The sequence below is a fragment of the Pongo abelii genome, chromosome 1 (genome assembly GCF_028885655.2).
Source record: "Pongo abelii isolate AG06213 chromosome 1, NHGRI_mPonAbe1-v2.0_pri, whole genome shotgun sequence".
Lineage (NCBI taxonomy): Eukaryota > Metazoa > Chordata > Mammalia > Primates > Hominidae > Pongo > Pongo abelii.
This window is the reverse complement of record NC_071985.2, coordinates 133,203,299-133,220,708: the sequence shown is the minus strand read 5'-3', so window position 1 is coordinate 133,220,708 and position 17,410 is coordinate 133,203,299. Positions and strand designations below refer to the sequence as shown.

The 17,410-nt window shown below is 38.3% G+C and overlaps 1 protein-coding gene across 2 annotated transcripts in view; it reads right to left on the bottom strand.

Moving 5' to 3' along the window:
• Nucleotides 1–1,878: 1,878 nt before the first annotated feature.
• Nucleotides 1,879–17,410, bottom strand: part of FRRS1 (ferric chelate reductase 1) — a 60,743-nt gene continuing 45,211 nt past the window's right edge. For both annotated transcript variants that reach the window (XM_063728306.1, XM_024256736.3), the window contains 8 exons: nt 14,599–14,712; nt 12,462–12,577; nt 10,631–10,717; nt 6,905–7,002; nt 6,591–6,649; nt 5,294–5,437; nt 3,677–3,738; nt 1,879–3,595 (listed from right to left, as the gene is read on the bottom strand). In XM_063728306.1, the coding sequence (XP_063584376.1) occupies nt 3,503–3,595; nt 3,677–3,738; nt 5,294–5,437; nt 6,591–6,649; nt 6,905–7,002; nt 10,631–10,717; nt 12,462–12,577; nt 14,599–14,712 (773 nt within the window). In that variant the 3' untranslated portion in view covers nt 1,879–3,502. The remainder of the gene's footprint in view (nt 3,596–3,676; nt 3,739–5,293; nt 5,438–6,590; nt 6,650–6,904; nt 7,003–10,630; nt 10,718–12,461; nt 12,578–14,598; nt 14,713–17,410) is intronic.

Genomic DNA, 17,410 nt, shown 5'->3' with positions numbered 1-17,410 from the left:
TGAGAGCTTCCTGATTGGCATCTGCTGCATTTGTCTTTTCCCACTGCAGCCTGGACTGGTGCAGGATGTGGAAGGGATGAGGTATTGCTTAACACACATTAGAGACAAAATCCTTGACAAAAATAAAGTACTAAAGTGAATTTGATTCATTTACTTGATAACCCATACTATAGACTACCTTTGCCCTTAAGACTGATTTCTGCAGACCAGAGAATTTTTTTATTGCCTCAGCTATTAATGCCAGCCCAACCACAATTTTCTAGAATTTCTTTCATTTCTTTCTGAAAAGCACACACATCTTTATTTTATATTGCATCGCTTCTTTAGAAGAAAACATGATTTTGCTCATTGTTTTTGGCAACATTGCTAAAGATATAAAAGCATTTAATTTAATAATAATTACTATCAAAAGAAATAACTTTCGAAAAACTGCCCAGAGTGTTTATTACAGAAACAAAAAGAAAAACTGAGAGGAATGAAGACTAGGCATTTGCAATTTGTGGATACCAACCACCCATAAGCAGAAGAATAATAATTTGGTTCTAATCAAAAGATTTGGTCTATTTGGGGCCAGGTGCAATGGCTCATGCCTATAATCCCAACACTTTGGGAATCTGAGGCAAGGGGATTGCTTGAGCCCAGGAGTTCGAGATCAGCCTGGGCAACAAAGGGAGATCCCTTCTCTACAAAAAAAAAAAAAAATTTTTTTTAATTAGCTGGCTGTGGTGGTGCACGGAGTTGGTGCCTGTAGTTCTAGCTACTCTGGAGGCTGTGGTGGGAGGATCACTAAAGCCCAAGAGGTCAAGGCTGCAGTGGGCTAAGATCGCACCACTGCACTCCAGCCTGGGCAACAGAGTAAGACCCTGTCTCAAAAAAAAAAAAAAAAAAGATTAAATGGCAAAGGCTTCTTTGGGCAACTCTGTATGTAAGTTGGCAAAGACCAAAATAGTGCCAACATATGAAGCACTGAAAAAGAAAAAGTTAAAATATCTTAGCCTCAACGCTGGAAATATAGCAAGCCCACATATTCGAAGACCAAACACATCAAGACTCATCTTTCCCTTAAAAGAATTTTCAGCTGGGCACAGTGGCTCGTGCCTGTAATCCCAGCACTTTGGGAGGCTGAGGTGGGTGGATTACTTTAGACCAGGAGTTTGGGACCAGCCTGGCCAACATGTGAAACCCCCGTCTCTACTAAAAATATAAAAATTAGCCAAGACTGGTGGTGCACACCTGTAGTCCCAGCTACTCAGGAGACTGAGACAAGACTCACTTGAACCCAGGAGGCGGAGGCTGCAGTGAGCCAAGATTGCACCACTGCCCTCCAGCCTGGGCAACAGAGTAAGACTTTGTCTCAAAAAAAAAAAAAAAGAGAGAATTTTTCTTTGTCAGATGTAGAATATAACTTAAGAGAAATTTATTAACATTTAAGCTCCTTAGTATAGAAAACTGGAGGAAAATAACTTTGGTACACATTTAATTTGCTATACTAAATTTTTTTAATAAAGACATTCAAAAGGAAAATTTAGATTATAAGTAGCATGGCACATATAGAATATGAACACAGAAAGTTCATATCTAAGCCCTAAGCCACTTATGATAAACACCTATAAAAGGAACAAAAACTAAACTTCCACATTATGTTACCCAGTAAAAGATGTAGGCTATTAGTAGACAGTTGGTTGAGTAAATTCAAAAAACAAAAATATAAAAAAAGAAACAATGAGAAAACTTTTGAAAAATATTAATAAAATAAAGATGTAGGCTACATTGCTGAGGCTATTATTCACACCATATAGAAATTAGGTTCTCGGGCAAAGCACAAACTATAACATAATCAGAAAGAATACCTAAAGAAATAAAGTATGACTTCCTACATTTTTTACTTTAAAAATGCCCAGTTTATTTATTTGCTTTGCCTAAGATAGCTGCATTCATTATTACAGGATCAGGGGACTGTAAAAACAAATATCAAACAATTATTATAAATAATCACAGAAAACAAACTGGAAAATAAACAGTGGTTACTAATTTAAGGTTTTAACCCATTACCCCAACCACCCAAAAAAAAGTAGACATTTTTAAAATAAAGATTAAAAGCTGGTGGAATTTAAGGGAAATGCCATCCCATAATGTTACCTAAATACTAGAAAGGAATCAGCACAAGGAAACAGGAACAAAGCAGTACAGTACTTCGGTATTACGGCGCCACCCACTGGCTAGAAGTCCTCATAGCACATATGAGATGTAGCCATAAATAGATGAATTCTTGAAATAAGGAAGATAACACTGACTATTCTGATTCAGTAGAGCATAAAAAATGTCTAACAAAAAGAACCAGACACATTATATTATTTCTACAAGTAAACAGAATATCTATTAGATATGTTCACAAGGGTGAGTTTTATCAATTTTGAAATCCAAGTGTATAATCTCCAAATGCTATAAGGACTTAAATTTTATAGCCAAAACAATTAACACATAAAATGCTATTTCATCTCTGTAGCTGAATACATAAATAGTATCTTTAAGTAAAAGATGCATACTTGCATTTCATTGCTAAGCAATTCATAATATATTTAAATGCTGGCAAAACCTACAATGGCATTTGCCTCACTTCTACCTTTACTAGAGAAGTAATGAAATACACTGAGCAAAGTGTATGTCCAAAAAACTAAACTGAAAAACAGTTTCTAAATAAAGTCCACAGACCATTCAGATAAACTAGTAAAAATAGTTTTTCTTTAAAGTACCACAGCACCTTTGTAGTTCAAAATATATTTACCGTAGGCTGGGCGCGGTGGCTCATGCCTGCAATCCCAGCACTTTGGAAGGCTGAGGCGGGCAGATCACAAGGTCAGGAGATCGAGACCATCCTGTGAATGGTGAAACTCCGTCTCTACTAAAAATATTTAAAAAATTAGCCGGGCATGGTGGCGGGCGCCTGTGGTCCCAGCTACTCAGGAGGCTGAGGCGGTGGAATGGCGTGAACCCAGGAGGCGGAGTTTGCAGTGAGCTGAGATTGCACCACTGCACTCCAGCCTGGGCGACAGAGCGAGACTCTGTCTCAAAACAAAAAAAAACAAAAACAACAACAACAACAACAACAACAAAAAATATATATATATATATATATACCGTAATATATCTCTTTTTTATCCTAGTGACATCTGTTGTGTTTTTCCAAATCACTATTTATTTTCTTAAATACCAACATTCTTAAAATCTTGGCATGAAATATTTGAGAGTTACTTCTCCTGAAGTACAATCTTTCCTTTAAGACCCAGAATTACATATAGGGCATGACATTAATTTATAGTCTATATGACTCTCTTGAATGTTGGTCTCTAAAGGCTGGACTTCAGAATTCCTCTACAGACATGACCCCAGTCTTCCAAGTGAGAATTCACAAATATGCTCCAGGCAGTCAGGACAGGCTTCAAGTTTCTTTGGTTTGATGATAATTATCACTTGGCCTGCAAAAGCCAAGGTCTTTGCTTGCTCATAGATGGTTGATTGCAGACAAAAATATGATGAGAAAAGTAACATTCCCACAGACATAAATTGCCAACACTGCCTTTTTAAAAGCATGACCCTGAAAGAAAAATTGAGATATGAAAAAAAAAAAAAAGTATTACCATTAAGGTTTGTGTCAATGAACAAGAAAAGGACTTACCTCTGTTTCCACTGCAGTAAATGACTGAAGGATCTGAATTCTGTCATTATCCAATATTTCAACTGTCAAGAATAATAACATATGTTTTTAAGGGCAGCGTTATGCAGGTAAATTAAATTTTTTTAAAAAACCTGATTTGTACTGTTCACCCTAATTTCCAGGGTAGAAATTCTCCCATTCCAAGCTACTAATTATTGCAAACTTCCTGAACAATTAAGCCTCTCACAAATGTGGACAATCTGGCAAGAGCATACATTTGTTAAATAACTTAAAATATGCCTTCTTCTAGTCAATAAACACCACCTCAAAGTCATAACGATCTAAGCTCTTTGGTTTTCTTTATTTTTGATTGACAAAATATTGTATATATTCATGGTGTATGACATGATGTTTTGATATATGCATACATTATAAAATAGCTAAATCAAACTAATTAACATACGATAACTATCCAGGTTTTAAGTATATATGTATTTTAGACAGTAAGCCATCAGCCAAGCATGGTGGCTCACACCTGCAATCCCAGCACTTTGGAAGGAAGAGGCGGGTAGATCACTTGAGCCCAGGAGTTTGAGATCAGCCTGGGCAACAAAGTGAGACTCTGTCTCTAAAAAAATTTAAAAACTTAGCCGGGTATGGTAGCACATCCCTGTGATCCCAGCTAGATGGGAGTCTGAATCAGGTGGATGGCTTAAGCTCTGGAGTTCAAGGCTGCAGTCAGCTATGATCACACCACTGCACTCCAGCCTGAATGACAGAGTGAGACTCTGTCTCAAAACAAACAAACAAACAAAAAAAACAGTAAGCCATAATTCAGTGGTCATCAAAAGCCCCACGAATATAAGCCTATCAAGGATCAAAAGTAGCAGGACAGATATGTACTACTCAGCTCCTAAAGCCACCCCAGGCTCTCCAAAGTTTACAACATATACACTAGACAACAAAGAATTTTTGTTTTTAGAAGGCCACCTTCACTTATTTTGGTGGATGAAAACCAGGCAGGACACAAAGGACATTTAGCCTAGAATCCAGGGTAGTTTAAAATGATACCCATTCCCTACTAATTTCTCCACTCCTAATGGTGGCTATAGGTATCCTGACCCTGCCTGGCACCAAAACAAACCTTGTCACTAAAGAGCAAAAACAAAATCAGTCCTTCCTATCTAGCTGGCTTGCTCCTAGCTACATAATTATGCACGTGACAACCTAAATGATAGCACCCAGTAAATCTCAAATAGGTCAAAGTTGTCTGCAGCTCCAACCAGTGTTGACTTTGAGTCTCTTCTTTCTCCATCTCAGGGTTCCCTCAGCTCTAGGCGTTCAGAGTTTCCAGTCCATACTGGCTCTAAGTCAGACCAGCAAAGTAAAAGTACTTACAAGGAAGACTCCCTCCCTAAAACCTAAAACCTTTCCTTTATATCTTATTCACAACTTCTAATAGTAACAAATGTAAAAAAACAAAGGCAGGAAATCACAATTTCTACCACTGGCTGAGTGATCACAAATTTTTAGTGAGCTAACAATGTAACAGTCAGCCATTACTATCAGGAAACTCATTCTTTTCCAATGGTTTGTATAAAAGTGATTCTACATAACGTGGCTTTTTTAGCAGGTTACCTTTGCGAGAGAGCCGATAAGCATGTACCTCCAGAACAATCTCAGTCCCAACATGCCAGGCTACAAATCCAATCATTGCATAGGTTTTCCGTGAATCAGGAAGATTCAGTCCTGGTAAATCCATTCCCAGGAACATCGCTGCCACTACATACAAAAGAAAAAAGTTATATTCAAATGTAGACCCACCAAGAGACAATTGTGTGTTTGTGTATGTGTATTATCAAGTAAAACATACTAAAAGAGTTTGAGATAAAAGAAGATTAATATCTAAGACCAAATAGTTAATTTAGACTTTTAAAATTATAAAGCTAGATAAGGCAAGATGGGCAATTGATTATGAATTACTAATTGTTGGGGGCGGTTTAGGGCATATTGCATAATAATGCTGGAGTTTGGCCTTCTAGTGAATCCATCACCCAAGTGGTGAACATAGTACCCAAAGGGTAGTGTTTCAACTCTTTCCCCCATTCCTCCCTCTCCTCTTTTGGAGTCCCCAGGGTCTATTGTTTCTATCTTTATGTCCGTGTGTACTCATTGTTTAGCTCACATTTATAAGTGAGAACATGTGGTATGTGATTTTCTGTTTCTGCATTAATTCACGTAGGATAATCACGTCCAGCAGCATCCATGTTGCTATAAAAGACATGACTTCATTCTTTTTTATGGCTGCATAATCTACCAATCCTTAAAAGAGATGCACCCACATTTTCCAGATTGTTTTAAGTCTGCAATATATGAAAGGAGAAAAGTATAGAAACCATGGTTGATTGGACTCCCCCTCTGACAAAGAATCCCATAGACTATAGCAGTGTTAAGGCAGAAGGTGCCTACTTAGGTGTTTATTATACAAGGTATCAAAATACACTGCACAATTATTCCTGACTTTTGAAAACCACCCTACTCTGGAAGATACAAGCCCCATGGAAAGGACCTGGAGATGGAAAGCTTGAACCCAGCAACCCACCTCAACCCAATTCACAAATGACCCTCAATTTGAGCTACTCAAATGTTTGCCCATCAGCATAGCTTACTTCGCTGGCAAAGGCAAATGCTAAAATAAGTCTTTAAATGAGAATTTTAAAGTTATTGTAAAGACCTTAAACTTAAAACTGAAATAATGATTTAAATCATTACCTCTAGAAATTACTTTCTGGATTTCAACGTTTAAGGCGGATTTCTCCTCAACAACCAATTACTCCAATTACTAATGCATCTAAAAATCATTTAAGCCAAATTACAACTTGCAATATAAGCAGCTAGCAATTATATATGAATAAGTGGCATCACAATCTCTTACCTGCTATTATTCTAGCAGCTGTTCCCATACTCCAATGAGTCCAGTTAAACATTTGCCTTCTACCAAAATAAGAACCAGTCAGTATTCTTAAAAGCAATGGAACTATAATTAATTCCCAATAGAATAAAAAGCATGTAATTTCCCTTGTTGTCTGGGAATTAGATATCTGAAATGCATTTTAAAGCATTTCAAAGTAACTATAATTTATCACTGAATTTTATAAAATGCAAAATTTTTCCATTTGAAAACAGATTAGTTTGCCAACTAATGATCTCTACATTAAGAGAGCATTTATATAGAAAGGCTCTAAGTACCTTGGGTCATGTAAAGGTGGCCTGAAGACTGCCAGAAGAGGCTGAAGAACTGTCAAAGTCATCACTATACAGCCGAGGTATGGGTGGTAACCTGCATGCTAAACAAAGTTACGTCAGTTTAATGGCCTCAATCTCTCTCATCAATTTAAATCCTCAAGTTAAAAATAATACACACAGATGTATTCTTAGCATTTTTCCATGGCTTTAAAGATTCACTAATGATGATAATAATAATAGGCAACATTCACTGAGTATACACGTGGTACCAGGCACACACTTTATACACACTAATTCTCACTACAATGTTTGACAACTGGTTATCAATATCCCAATTTTACAAATGGGGAAACTGAGGCTCAGAGACATCAAGAACTATGTCCAAGGTCACAGAGTATGTACATGGTTGTGGTGGAATCCACGTACAGAATGCTGCCTTTCCCCATCAGGATGTTGTAGGTTAGTACAAAAGTAGTTGCAGTTTTTGCAGTTTTTTTCAAGTATTTTAATCCACAATTACTTTTGCACCAACCTAATAGATGGCCACCAACATCAGAACAGCCATCTGCAGCCCAGCTGGGACTAGTTAGTGTCCCCATGTCAAGCGCAATCACCCCAATGTGTGCTAATAATTGGTTTAGCCCTCTATGTTTCCCTGAACTGCAGGTTCTATATGACTCCCTGTAACCCTAGAGCTTAACAGAGTCTTTGTCACTCAATAAATGTTAGTTGATTCAGTGAATAACCTATATAGCCACTATATTAAAAGCTTATCACTTCTGTTCAGAATGAAGATCTAACCCAAGAAAAAGTATTGAGAGTATCACAATAGTTTCTGCTGCATTCCTCCCTTAGTGATGTCATGTGCCTGCTCAGAGCAGCAGATATTTGGATTAGACCACTTTGTACAATGATTTTTCATTTAAACACTTAAGAGAAAGGCTAAGAAGATGCTCTAACCTGTGACACATTTGGATGGAGGGATACTACTGTCTGTTTTCAGTGATGCCCATGCTCGGTAGCACAGATTTCTATCTGTGACCTAGAAACAGGGACATAGTGGTTTCTAAGCCATGATAGGAAGTCCTTGTAAATAGGAACTAAAGGCTAACAAAAGAATAATATGAAAACATTCTCAAACCATGGACTCAGTTATGCATGGGTAAAATTATAACCATGACTTTAGAGATATAAACGGTCTCTATCTAATAAAAAATAAAACAGCAGCAGCAACAAGATTCTTGCATGTTTTTAGAATGTGCTAGGAACTGTCCTAAGTACTTTCAGTTATTTTAACCCCAATCCTCACAGAAAGCCTATAAAATAGATACTATACCACCCCCATTTTACAGGTGAGTAAACTGAGGGTCATAGTTAAATAACTTGCTCAAAGTGCCCCAGGTAATAAGTCATGGTGCCAGGATTTGAATCCAAGGAATCCAGCTTTAGAATGGTGCTCTTAACCTTTGTTCTATCATATTCATAAATTGCAAAGGCTATAAACTAGACAATTACAAAATAAGTGTTACCCTTGTCCCAAATGTCTAAATAAAATAAAGTTCTCATGTCTCAATTCATATCACAAAATCTTCATAACTTCCTTAAAAAGATAGGTTGACTGACCCATAAACTACCTAAAAAGCAGGAGGGAGATTTCCTAGTAATATCTGTGACCCAGGATTCATCAATCTTATCCCTGTGGCACCAGCCCAAGCTCTGAAATATGAAATTTTGATATCAAATTCTCATTGGCTATAAAACTGGAAAAGCATAATAAAAGCACAGGCTCTGAACTTAACATACGTCACTTATTCTCAATAAGACTTACTCATTCATTCACTAAATGTTTACTGAGTACCTGCTATATACTTAAATCTGATCTGAACATACCAGTGGATATCCCAGCTCTGACTGAGCTGACATAGTAGTGTTGGAAGGGAGATTAAGAAAAAATATGACAAGTAAGTAAATTATATGAAATGGCATAAAGAGTGCTATGGGAAAAAATAGAGCAGGGCTGGGCTCTCTGAGAGGCTTCGATTTGAGCAAAAACTTGAGGAAGGTGAGGGAATAATGGAAGCGTGTGCCAGGCAGAAAGAAGAATCATGGCAAAGACTATAAAGCAGGAGCATGCCTGGCATGTCTGCATACCAGCCAGGAGGCTGGTATGGAAGGAGATGGACTAGATGGAGAGGACAAGGAGGTCAGTTCAGAGAATAACTGGGAGCCAGTCATGAAGGTCCCTGGAAGAACTCTGACTTTTACTCTTAATAAAATTGAGAGACATTAGAGAAACTAGTTTGGGGTACAAGAATGGCATGGTCTGGTTTACTTTTTTTTTTTTTTTTTTGAGATGGAGTCTCATTCTGTTGCCCAAGCTGGAGTGCAGTGGTGCAATCTCAGCTCACTGCAACCTCCGCCTCCCGGGTTCAAGTGATTCTCCTTCCTCAGCCTCCTGAGTAGCTGGGATGACAGGTGTGCACCACCACGCCTGGCTAATTTTTGTGTTTTTGGTAGAGACGGGGTTTCACAATATCGGTCAGGCTGGTCTCGAACTCCTGACCTCGTGATCTGCCTGCCTTGGCCTCCCAAAGTGCTGGGATTACAGGTGTGAGCCACCATGCCCGGCCTGGTTTACATTTTTAAAAAAATAACTGTCTTTGTAGAAAATAGATGGTGCATGGGCAAGGGTTGAAGTGGAGAGACCAGTTAAGCGGCTACTGCAATGGCCAAGCAAAAGATGATGGAGGCTCCCACTCCTACAGTAGTATCTGATGACAGTGACAAGTGTTGGACTGTGGATATACTTTACACGTAGAGCCAGCGGAACTTCCCAGTGGATTTGACATGGGATGTGCAAGAGAGCACAGTTAATGATAATTCCAAGGCTTTGATCTAACAATGGAATCCCAGTAGCTACCATGGAGGTGGCAGTGGGTAGAACAGGCCTGGGAGAAAAGATGATCAGGAGTCCCATTTTGGCATGTTAAGTCTGATGTCTTAGACATGGAAGTCAAGGTCCTGCATGCAATGTGAGCTAGATGTGTGAGTCTCAAGCCACGGGAGAAGTCTGGACTGGAGAAAAAGATTTGGGAATAAGCATCAGTTTCTTCATTTGTGACATGGGATTATTATTAATACCTACTATATCTGAGATTTAAAAGATTTTTTAATAAAAATACATAGAGATGAGGCCTCACTATGTTGCCTAGGCTGGTCTCGAACTCCTGAGCTCAAGCAATCCTCCCGCCTCAGCCTCCCAAAGTGCTGGGATGACAAGTATGAACCACCACACCCAGCCTGAGATTTAAATTAGATAACACATATAAAGCACTTAGCACCGCTGGGTACAGAGTAGAAATCCAAATTATGTTAGCTTAGTGGTCATCACAGCACTAGTTAGAGGAAACCACTCACATTGTTCATGTTCCTTAGATATCACACATTGAATTGTCACCACTCTATAGTGAGAAAAATTCACTAAGGCTATAGCATGTATATAACTCATGATGCACCCTAAAAATACATTTCATTACTAAGTAATCTGTACTGACATCCTCACTATACCCCAACCTCCAGCCATGTTAAAGAGCCATCCAATGATTCAAATGGGAAAGAAAGAGGGATTGATGCTGAAATATCTTTTTACCCATCATTTGAAAATAAAACAGCAATCTGTTTTGACATAAAATGGATTTATTTTAAAAATCCTATTTAAGATATACTTACCCTACTCCAGCCTCCCCTGTATATAAACGGCATAACAAAAGCAATGCAGGTGAGGACAGTTGTGGTGAACATGAGCATCCGATGCACCTGCAAGGTAAAATGACAAATTGAGAAGACACTTATCCATGTAAAAGAAAGGTGGTGTTATAATGGGGAAAATGGGGAAAAGACTATGGGGTAAGATTCACTGAAGGCATGCATTCAACTGATATCTAATCACAGTTTGTAGCCGGGTTAAAAAAAAAAAAAAAAAACTTGGTATACAGTTAAACTTTAAAGAAAACCCTAAGCTGCCATTCTCGTCATTCAAAAGTGTTTGCAAAGACTTCACCTGCACAGAGCAGCAGGAATGGATATTTCACACACAGAGCATATTTACTTGCCAAGTCCTTCATTTCCTTCCAAAGATATTTATTAAGCTCCACCATCGAGCACAGTGCTATAACAGGTGCAATGAGATAGTAAGGAAACAAACAAACAAAAAATACTGTATCCTGAGGAGCTTCAGATATAATTGAATCAATACAAGAAAAATATGTGAACTATATAATTCATGATACAAATTAGGAGAATAAGTGTGAAAATAGCCACTGTTTATTGATTATGCCAGGATAACTGGTGCAGACCAAAACTATCTTGGGGAAAGTAGGAAGTACCCTGTGTATGTGTGTGTGTATGGATGGATGGCTGGATGGATAGATGGGTGGATGGATGGATGGATGGAGATAGAGATAGAGATAAAACTATGACGTGTATATACACACATCATCAGCATCATAAATTTAAAGGCAGTGGAGGATTTGAGTTGATAAAGAGAATACACAGAGTCTTTGAGCTGGGAATATCCACATGAGCAGATGAGAGAGAGAGAGAGCACAAGAGCAAAGGCACACAAGTGCAAGCAAGAAAGTAGTCACCTAGCAGCAAACCACAGGCAGAGAAAGAAAGGAGCAAGGTGAGCCAGGTAGCAGCACCGAGAACAAATCAAACAGACTGGCCCTCCCAGGCAATAGTGAGAAATGAGGCTGGATACGGTAAACCTTACAATCTACAAATTTATATGAATATTAAGTGTCAAGGATACCCTCTTACAAAGTCAAAACTGTTCGAACAAGCAGTATTTTTTTCTACAGGCATGTACATTCTAAGTCAACATGAACTCAGTGATTTTCCACTACATATGTAAATATCTATACTCCATGACCCATGAAAGATAAGGTTTGTTTTGCTTTGTTTTGAAGGATATTCATTGGCTCTTGCTATGTTCCTTTTAGTAGACTGCCTCCCCATCTCAAGGGAAGGAAGGGCATGAAAAAGAACACATTCAGTTTCTCTTCCCACCCATACAGGAGAGAGATGATCCCAATTGATGAGTTAATCTAACATTCAATGGCCCACAACCAGAGGAGTGACCCTTGCTTTGAAACACAGTAAGCCCCCACTATTTCTTTCTTCAGCTCCTCTGCAGTCCTTGGCCTGACTTTACTCAGTACAGTGCAGTGGGTGAATTCTCTTCCCACATCTCCCTCTACAAACAGAGGTATAAGTAAAGGTCATTTGGGTCCCAAAGTCTATATTACAAAGGGACTCACATGGCCCTGACACATTCTCCAGTCCAGCCTGCCTCTTCCTAAAACTGTCTGTATTCTTATCTCTATCAAGCACATCGTGTCCACTCTCAATTGATCAGGAAATCAAAGGGAAAAAGGAGGATCCCAAACCTACAACTGCAACCACAAAACGCATACACATACACACATACTTCATACGTGTTCATGTTGCAATGTTCAAATATTATGAAAATTGCATTGAACTTTTTTCCCTCACCTACCTGAAACCAAGCTGCTTCACCAAGGAAGAAAGCTTTTGACCAAACTGGTTTGAAGAACCGGGCAACCAGTACACCTATGCTAACAGTAGTCATCCATGCCACAAACATTAAGGCACCTACAAGTGAGATAAATGCAATAGTAGACAATCACAAACTAATCAAGCCATTGCTTAAATGACCAAGCCAAATGCTCACAAAATATAAATAGCCAGCAAAATACATTCAGCTGACATAAGTACAACCTAAAAAACATGCTATACGTCATAGTTTTACTACCATTACTCTTTTGAACAGCAAACACTTCCATAGCTCCCATTATGTGCTAGGCATTCTAAATGCTTTACATATAATAACTTAGTTGATCTTTACAACAATCCTATGATGTATGAACAGCAAAACTATTCTTCCAGTTTTGCTGAATGGGGAAACAAAGCCATAGAGAATTAAGTAGCTCTTCTGAGGTTACAAAGTTGGAATACAAACCCTATCTGGTTTCAGCAACTGTGCTCTTAACCACTATACTAATACCTGCCTGTCTGTAGTTACTTCAAAATCTTCTCACATCTCACTCCAAAAGGCAGTGAAAAACAAATAGGCACATTATTTCTGAATCCAATTACTACCAAACTGGAGCTACAACATGAGTAGAAGCAAATCAACAACAATAAAGTTACTTTCAAGCTTAACTGTGATGGCATTTATCAAAAACTATACCATAATGGATAACTCTGGAAAATATAAAGGGAATATCCCAAATAAGGAAAGTTTTCCCCAAAACACTAAGAGTTTACAGTAGTTTAGTATACACTACACTATTCCCATACTTTTAAATCCCACCTTTTTAACAATAAGCCAGGCTAGTTTTCAAATGAAATCAACTTTCATCTGTAGAACCAGAGTATATTAAGAGTCTTGGGTGTTTTGTTTTTTGTTTTTTGGGGGATGGAGTCTCAGTCTGTTGCCCAGGCTGGAGTGCAGTGATGCGATCACAGCTCTCTGCAACCTTGAACTTCTGGGTTCAAGAAATTCTCCTGCCTCAGCCTCCCAAGTAGCTGGGACTACAGGCTTGCACCGCCATGCCTGGCTAATTTTTGCATTTTTAGTAGAAACAGGGTTTTGCCATGTTGGCCAGGCTGGTCTCAAACTCCTGACCTCAAGTGATCCGCCCACCAGACCCTCCCACAGTGCTGGGATTATAGGCATGAGCCACCGCGCATGGCCTAGAGCCTTGTTTTTAGGCTACTGTTCTGCCAACTTCATTCTATTCCTCATTTAGGTATTATATATGATGCCTAAGTATAGCACTACATACTTTGTATGCTCTCAAACACTTGTACATTGATCAATGCAACAACAAAATTGTACCTCTGAAACAAAACTACTGTTATAATTAAACAATCAAAATCACAGGCCACTCTTTTATTAGCATTTATTTTAATAAATGGTAAAAATTAAGGTCTCATAAAAGTTAAATTAACCCAGTAACACTTGACCCTGGCTGCAGTTAGAAACAACTAGGATAGTTTTTCAAAATTATAGATGTCTTAAAAGCTCCACTGGTGATTTTAGTGTGTAGCCAAGGTTAAAACCACTGAATTAGCCCTAGTCTCCATTTTTAATGAAAATTAGCAAACATTAAGATAGATGATGCTTACCAACAGCTGTGTCAAAAAAAAAAAAAAAAGCTGATGCTGCCTGCAAGTGTTAGTGCTTAAACATAAAAGCTTTATAGGCTAGGCGCAGTGGCTCACACCTGTAATCCCAGCACTTTGGGAGGCCTAGGCAGGCAGATCACGAGGTCAGGAGATCGAGACCATCCTGGCCAACATGGTGAAACCCTGTCTCTACTAAAAGTACACAAATTAGCTGGGCGTCATGGCAGGCGCCTGTAGTCCCAGCTACTCGGGAGGCTAAGGCAGGAGAATGGTGTGAACACGGGAGGTGGAGCTTGCAGTTAGCCGAGATCGTGCCACTGCACTCCAGCCTAGTGACAGAGCGACACTCCATCTCAAAAGAAAAAAAAAAAAAAAAAGCTTTATAAAAATTAGCTACATTATGCCCACAGCCATTCCTAATCCAGCCAGCACTGAGTTAGCAGGTAAGTTGATTCCACAAAGTAGTTACACATGTAACCTACCATGAACCTTCAGAAGGAGTACAGAATGGGATCCTCCTATGTTCTTTGGAGAGTCTGTCACATCATATTTTTCATAGGTAATCAAAGGTTGCCGAGAGTGCTTGTAAATTCGACCTACAAATTAAAAACAAAATTAAACATGACAAAGAATAATTACTTTCTCAAATAAAAAAGGAATTGAGATATGGGCAGGGCATAGCAACAAAATTTCTTAAGGTAATAAAAAATAATTAAATATCAACAGAGATGTCATTCATATGCAAAAGCAACATAAAGATATATGCAAGGGCACACAGACTTCCTGAAAAAAATTAAAGAATGTAGCCAACCAAGAGATGAATTAAAATGAGAACTAGGAATGGAGAATGTATAGTAAAAGAACTGGTGGTATAAAGAGACAAGTTAAATAATAAAATAAACACTGTTAATATGGTCACAAATCACTGAAAATGTTAAAAAAAATTGAAAGAGAATACATATTTTTTAAAAATCTACAAGCCATTGACCACCACCTGCATATAAAATCCTAGAATAAACTAACTGAAATTGGGCTGGGGGAAAGAGGTTGGTTGGAAGACAAAGAAAAGCATTTTATGATATATTATTTCACACATGGTCAATTCGAACTGACAAAACAAAATTCCAAATAGTAGTAGTGACATAAGCAAATTGAGGATAAATTATTTTATTATTACCATTTATTGTGTACAAAATTAAATCAGTGAATGTATAGAATTATTCCAAATGTGTGTGGATCTGTGTGTGTTCTTTCTAGGAATCTATCTTACCAAAGATATAGGTAAAGGAATGTTTATAGCAATGTTTCTATGCTGGCAAAAAAAAAAAAAGCAAACAAACTAAATACCCATCATTAGAGGAATGAGTAAATGAATTCTGGAACATACATATTTTTAGAATACTGTGCTGCATCAAAAATGAGACATTTAATATAACAAATATATATATGAACCTTTGTCTAAAACAAATGATAAATATTAGACCACAAACTACATCTCAATAATTTCCAAAAGGAAATAAAAGGATACAGGTTATATTATCTGCCCAAAATGCAACAACACTAAAAATTAACACTGAAAAGCTAGGGGAAAATTGTCCACCTAGATATTTATAAAACTACTCTTTTTAATAACCTTTGGATTAAATAAGAAATTAAAACTAAAATCACATGTCTTCATCAAGATGTATAACAATAAAGACACTTCATAACAAAAAGTGTGATGCAATCAAGGTACTATTCAAAAAAAGTTGTTATCATCTTAAAAGCATTTCCTAACACACACACACACACACACACACACACACACACACAGAAATCATTTCATTCAAGGTGCATTTAAAGTAACAAAATATAATCTGGGAAACCAGAAAAAAAAGATCGATTAAAAATAAAGGTAGAACTTAAGCTAGTAACCCTAAAAATCAGAAAAGTCAATCTTCTAAAAGGATAATTAATATCGATTGAGTTTTTGGCAACTCTGATCACACAATGAAAAGAAACATCAAAATGTTAGAAATTTAAAGGATGGCTGGGTATGGTGGTTCACACCTATGATTCCAGCACTTTGGGAGGCCGAGGCAAGTGGATCACAAGGTCAAGAGTTCGAGACCAGCCTGGCCAAGATGGTGAAACCCTGTCTCTGCTAAAACTACAAAAATTAGCCGGGTGCACTGGCGGGCACCTGTAATCCCAGCTACTCAGGAGGCTGAGGCAGGAGACTCGCTTGAACCCAGGAGGCAGAGGTTGCAGTGAGCGGAGATCCCACCACTGCACTCTAGCCTGGGAGACAGAGCAAGACTCCGTCTCAATTAAAAAAAAAAAAAAAAGGAAATTTAAAGGGTGACATAGCTGCTAATATCGAAGACAATTTTATATAAAAACACTGTATACAACTTTAAATCAGCCCCCAAAAGTCTCAAAATCTAAACAAAATAGGTGAATTTGGGGGGAGAAATATAGAATTACAAAAATTGACCAAAGTAGTAGTAACCGTGGAGAGTAATAACAATAGAAAATTTTTTTTTTTTTTTTTTTTTTTGAGATGGATTCTCATTCTGTCGCCCAGGCTGGAGTGCAGTGGCACGATCTTGGCTCACTGCAACCTCTGCCACCCAGGTTCAAGCCATTCTCCTGCCTCAGACTTCCAAGTAGCTGGGATTACAGGAGCCTGCCACTGCACCCAGCTAATTTTTGTATTTTTAGTAGAGACGGGGTTTCACCATTTTGACCAGGCTGGTCTTGAACTCCTGACCTCATGATCCACCTGCCTCGGCCTCCCAAAGTGCTGGGATAACAGGCGTGAGCCACCACGCCCGGCCGAAAAATTCTTTTTAATTAGTCAAATATTTCCATCCAACATCCAGACCGTTATACGGGTGAGTTCTACCATACCATTAAAATTTTTCCTTAATTGTTTATTTATTTTATTTTATTATTATTATTATTTTTGAGACAGGGTCTCACTCTGTTGTCCAGGCTGGAGTGCAGTGGTATAATTACAACTCATTGCAGCCTTGACCTCCCAGACTCCAGAGATCCTCCCACCTCAGCCTCCCAAGTAGCTGGGACCACAGACGCACATCACCACGCCCAGCTAATTTTTGTATTTTTTGTGGAGATGGGTTTCATCATGTTGCCCAGGCTGGTCTCAAACTCCTGGGCTCAAGTGATCTGCCCGCCTCGGTCTCTCAAAGTGCTTGGATTACAGCATAAGCCACTGTGCCTCACCTGTTAAAAATTCTTTTTTATTTAAACTCTTCTAGAGTTTACTCTATGAGTTTAGTATAACCCTGA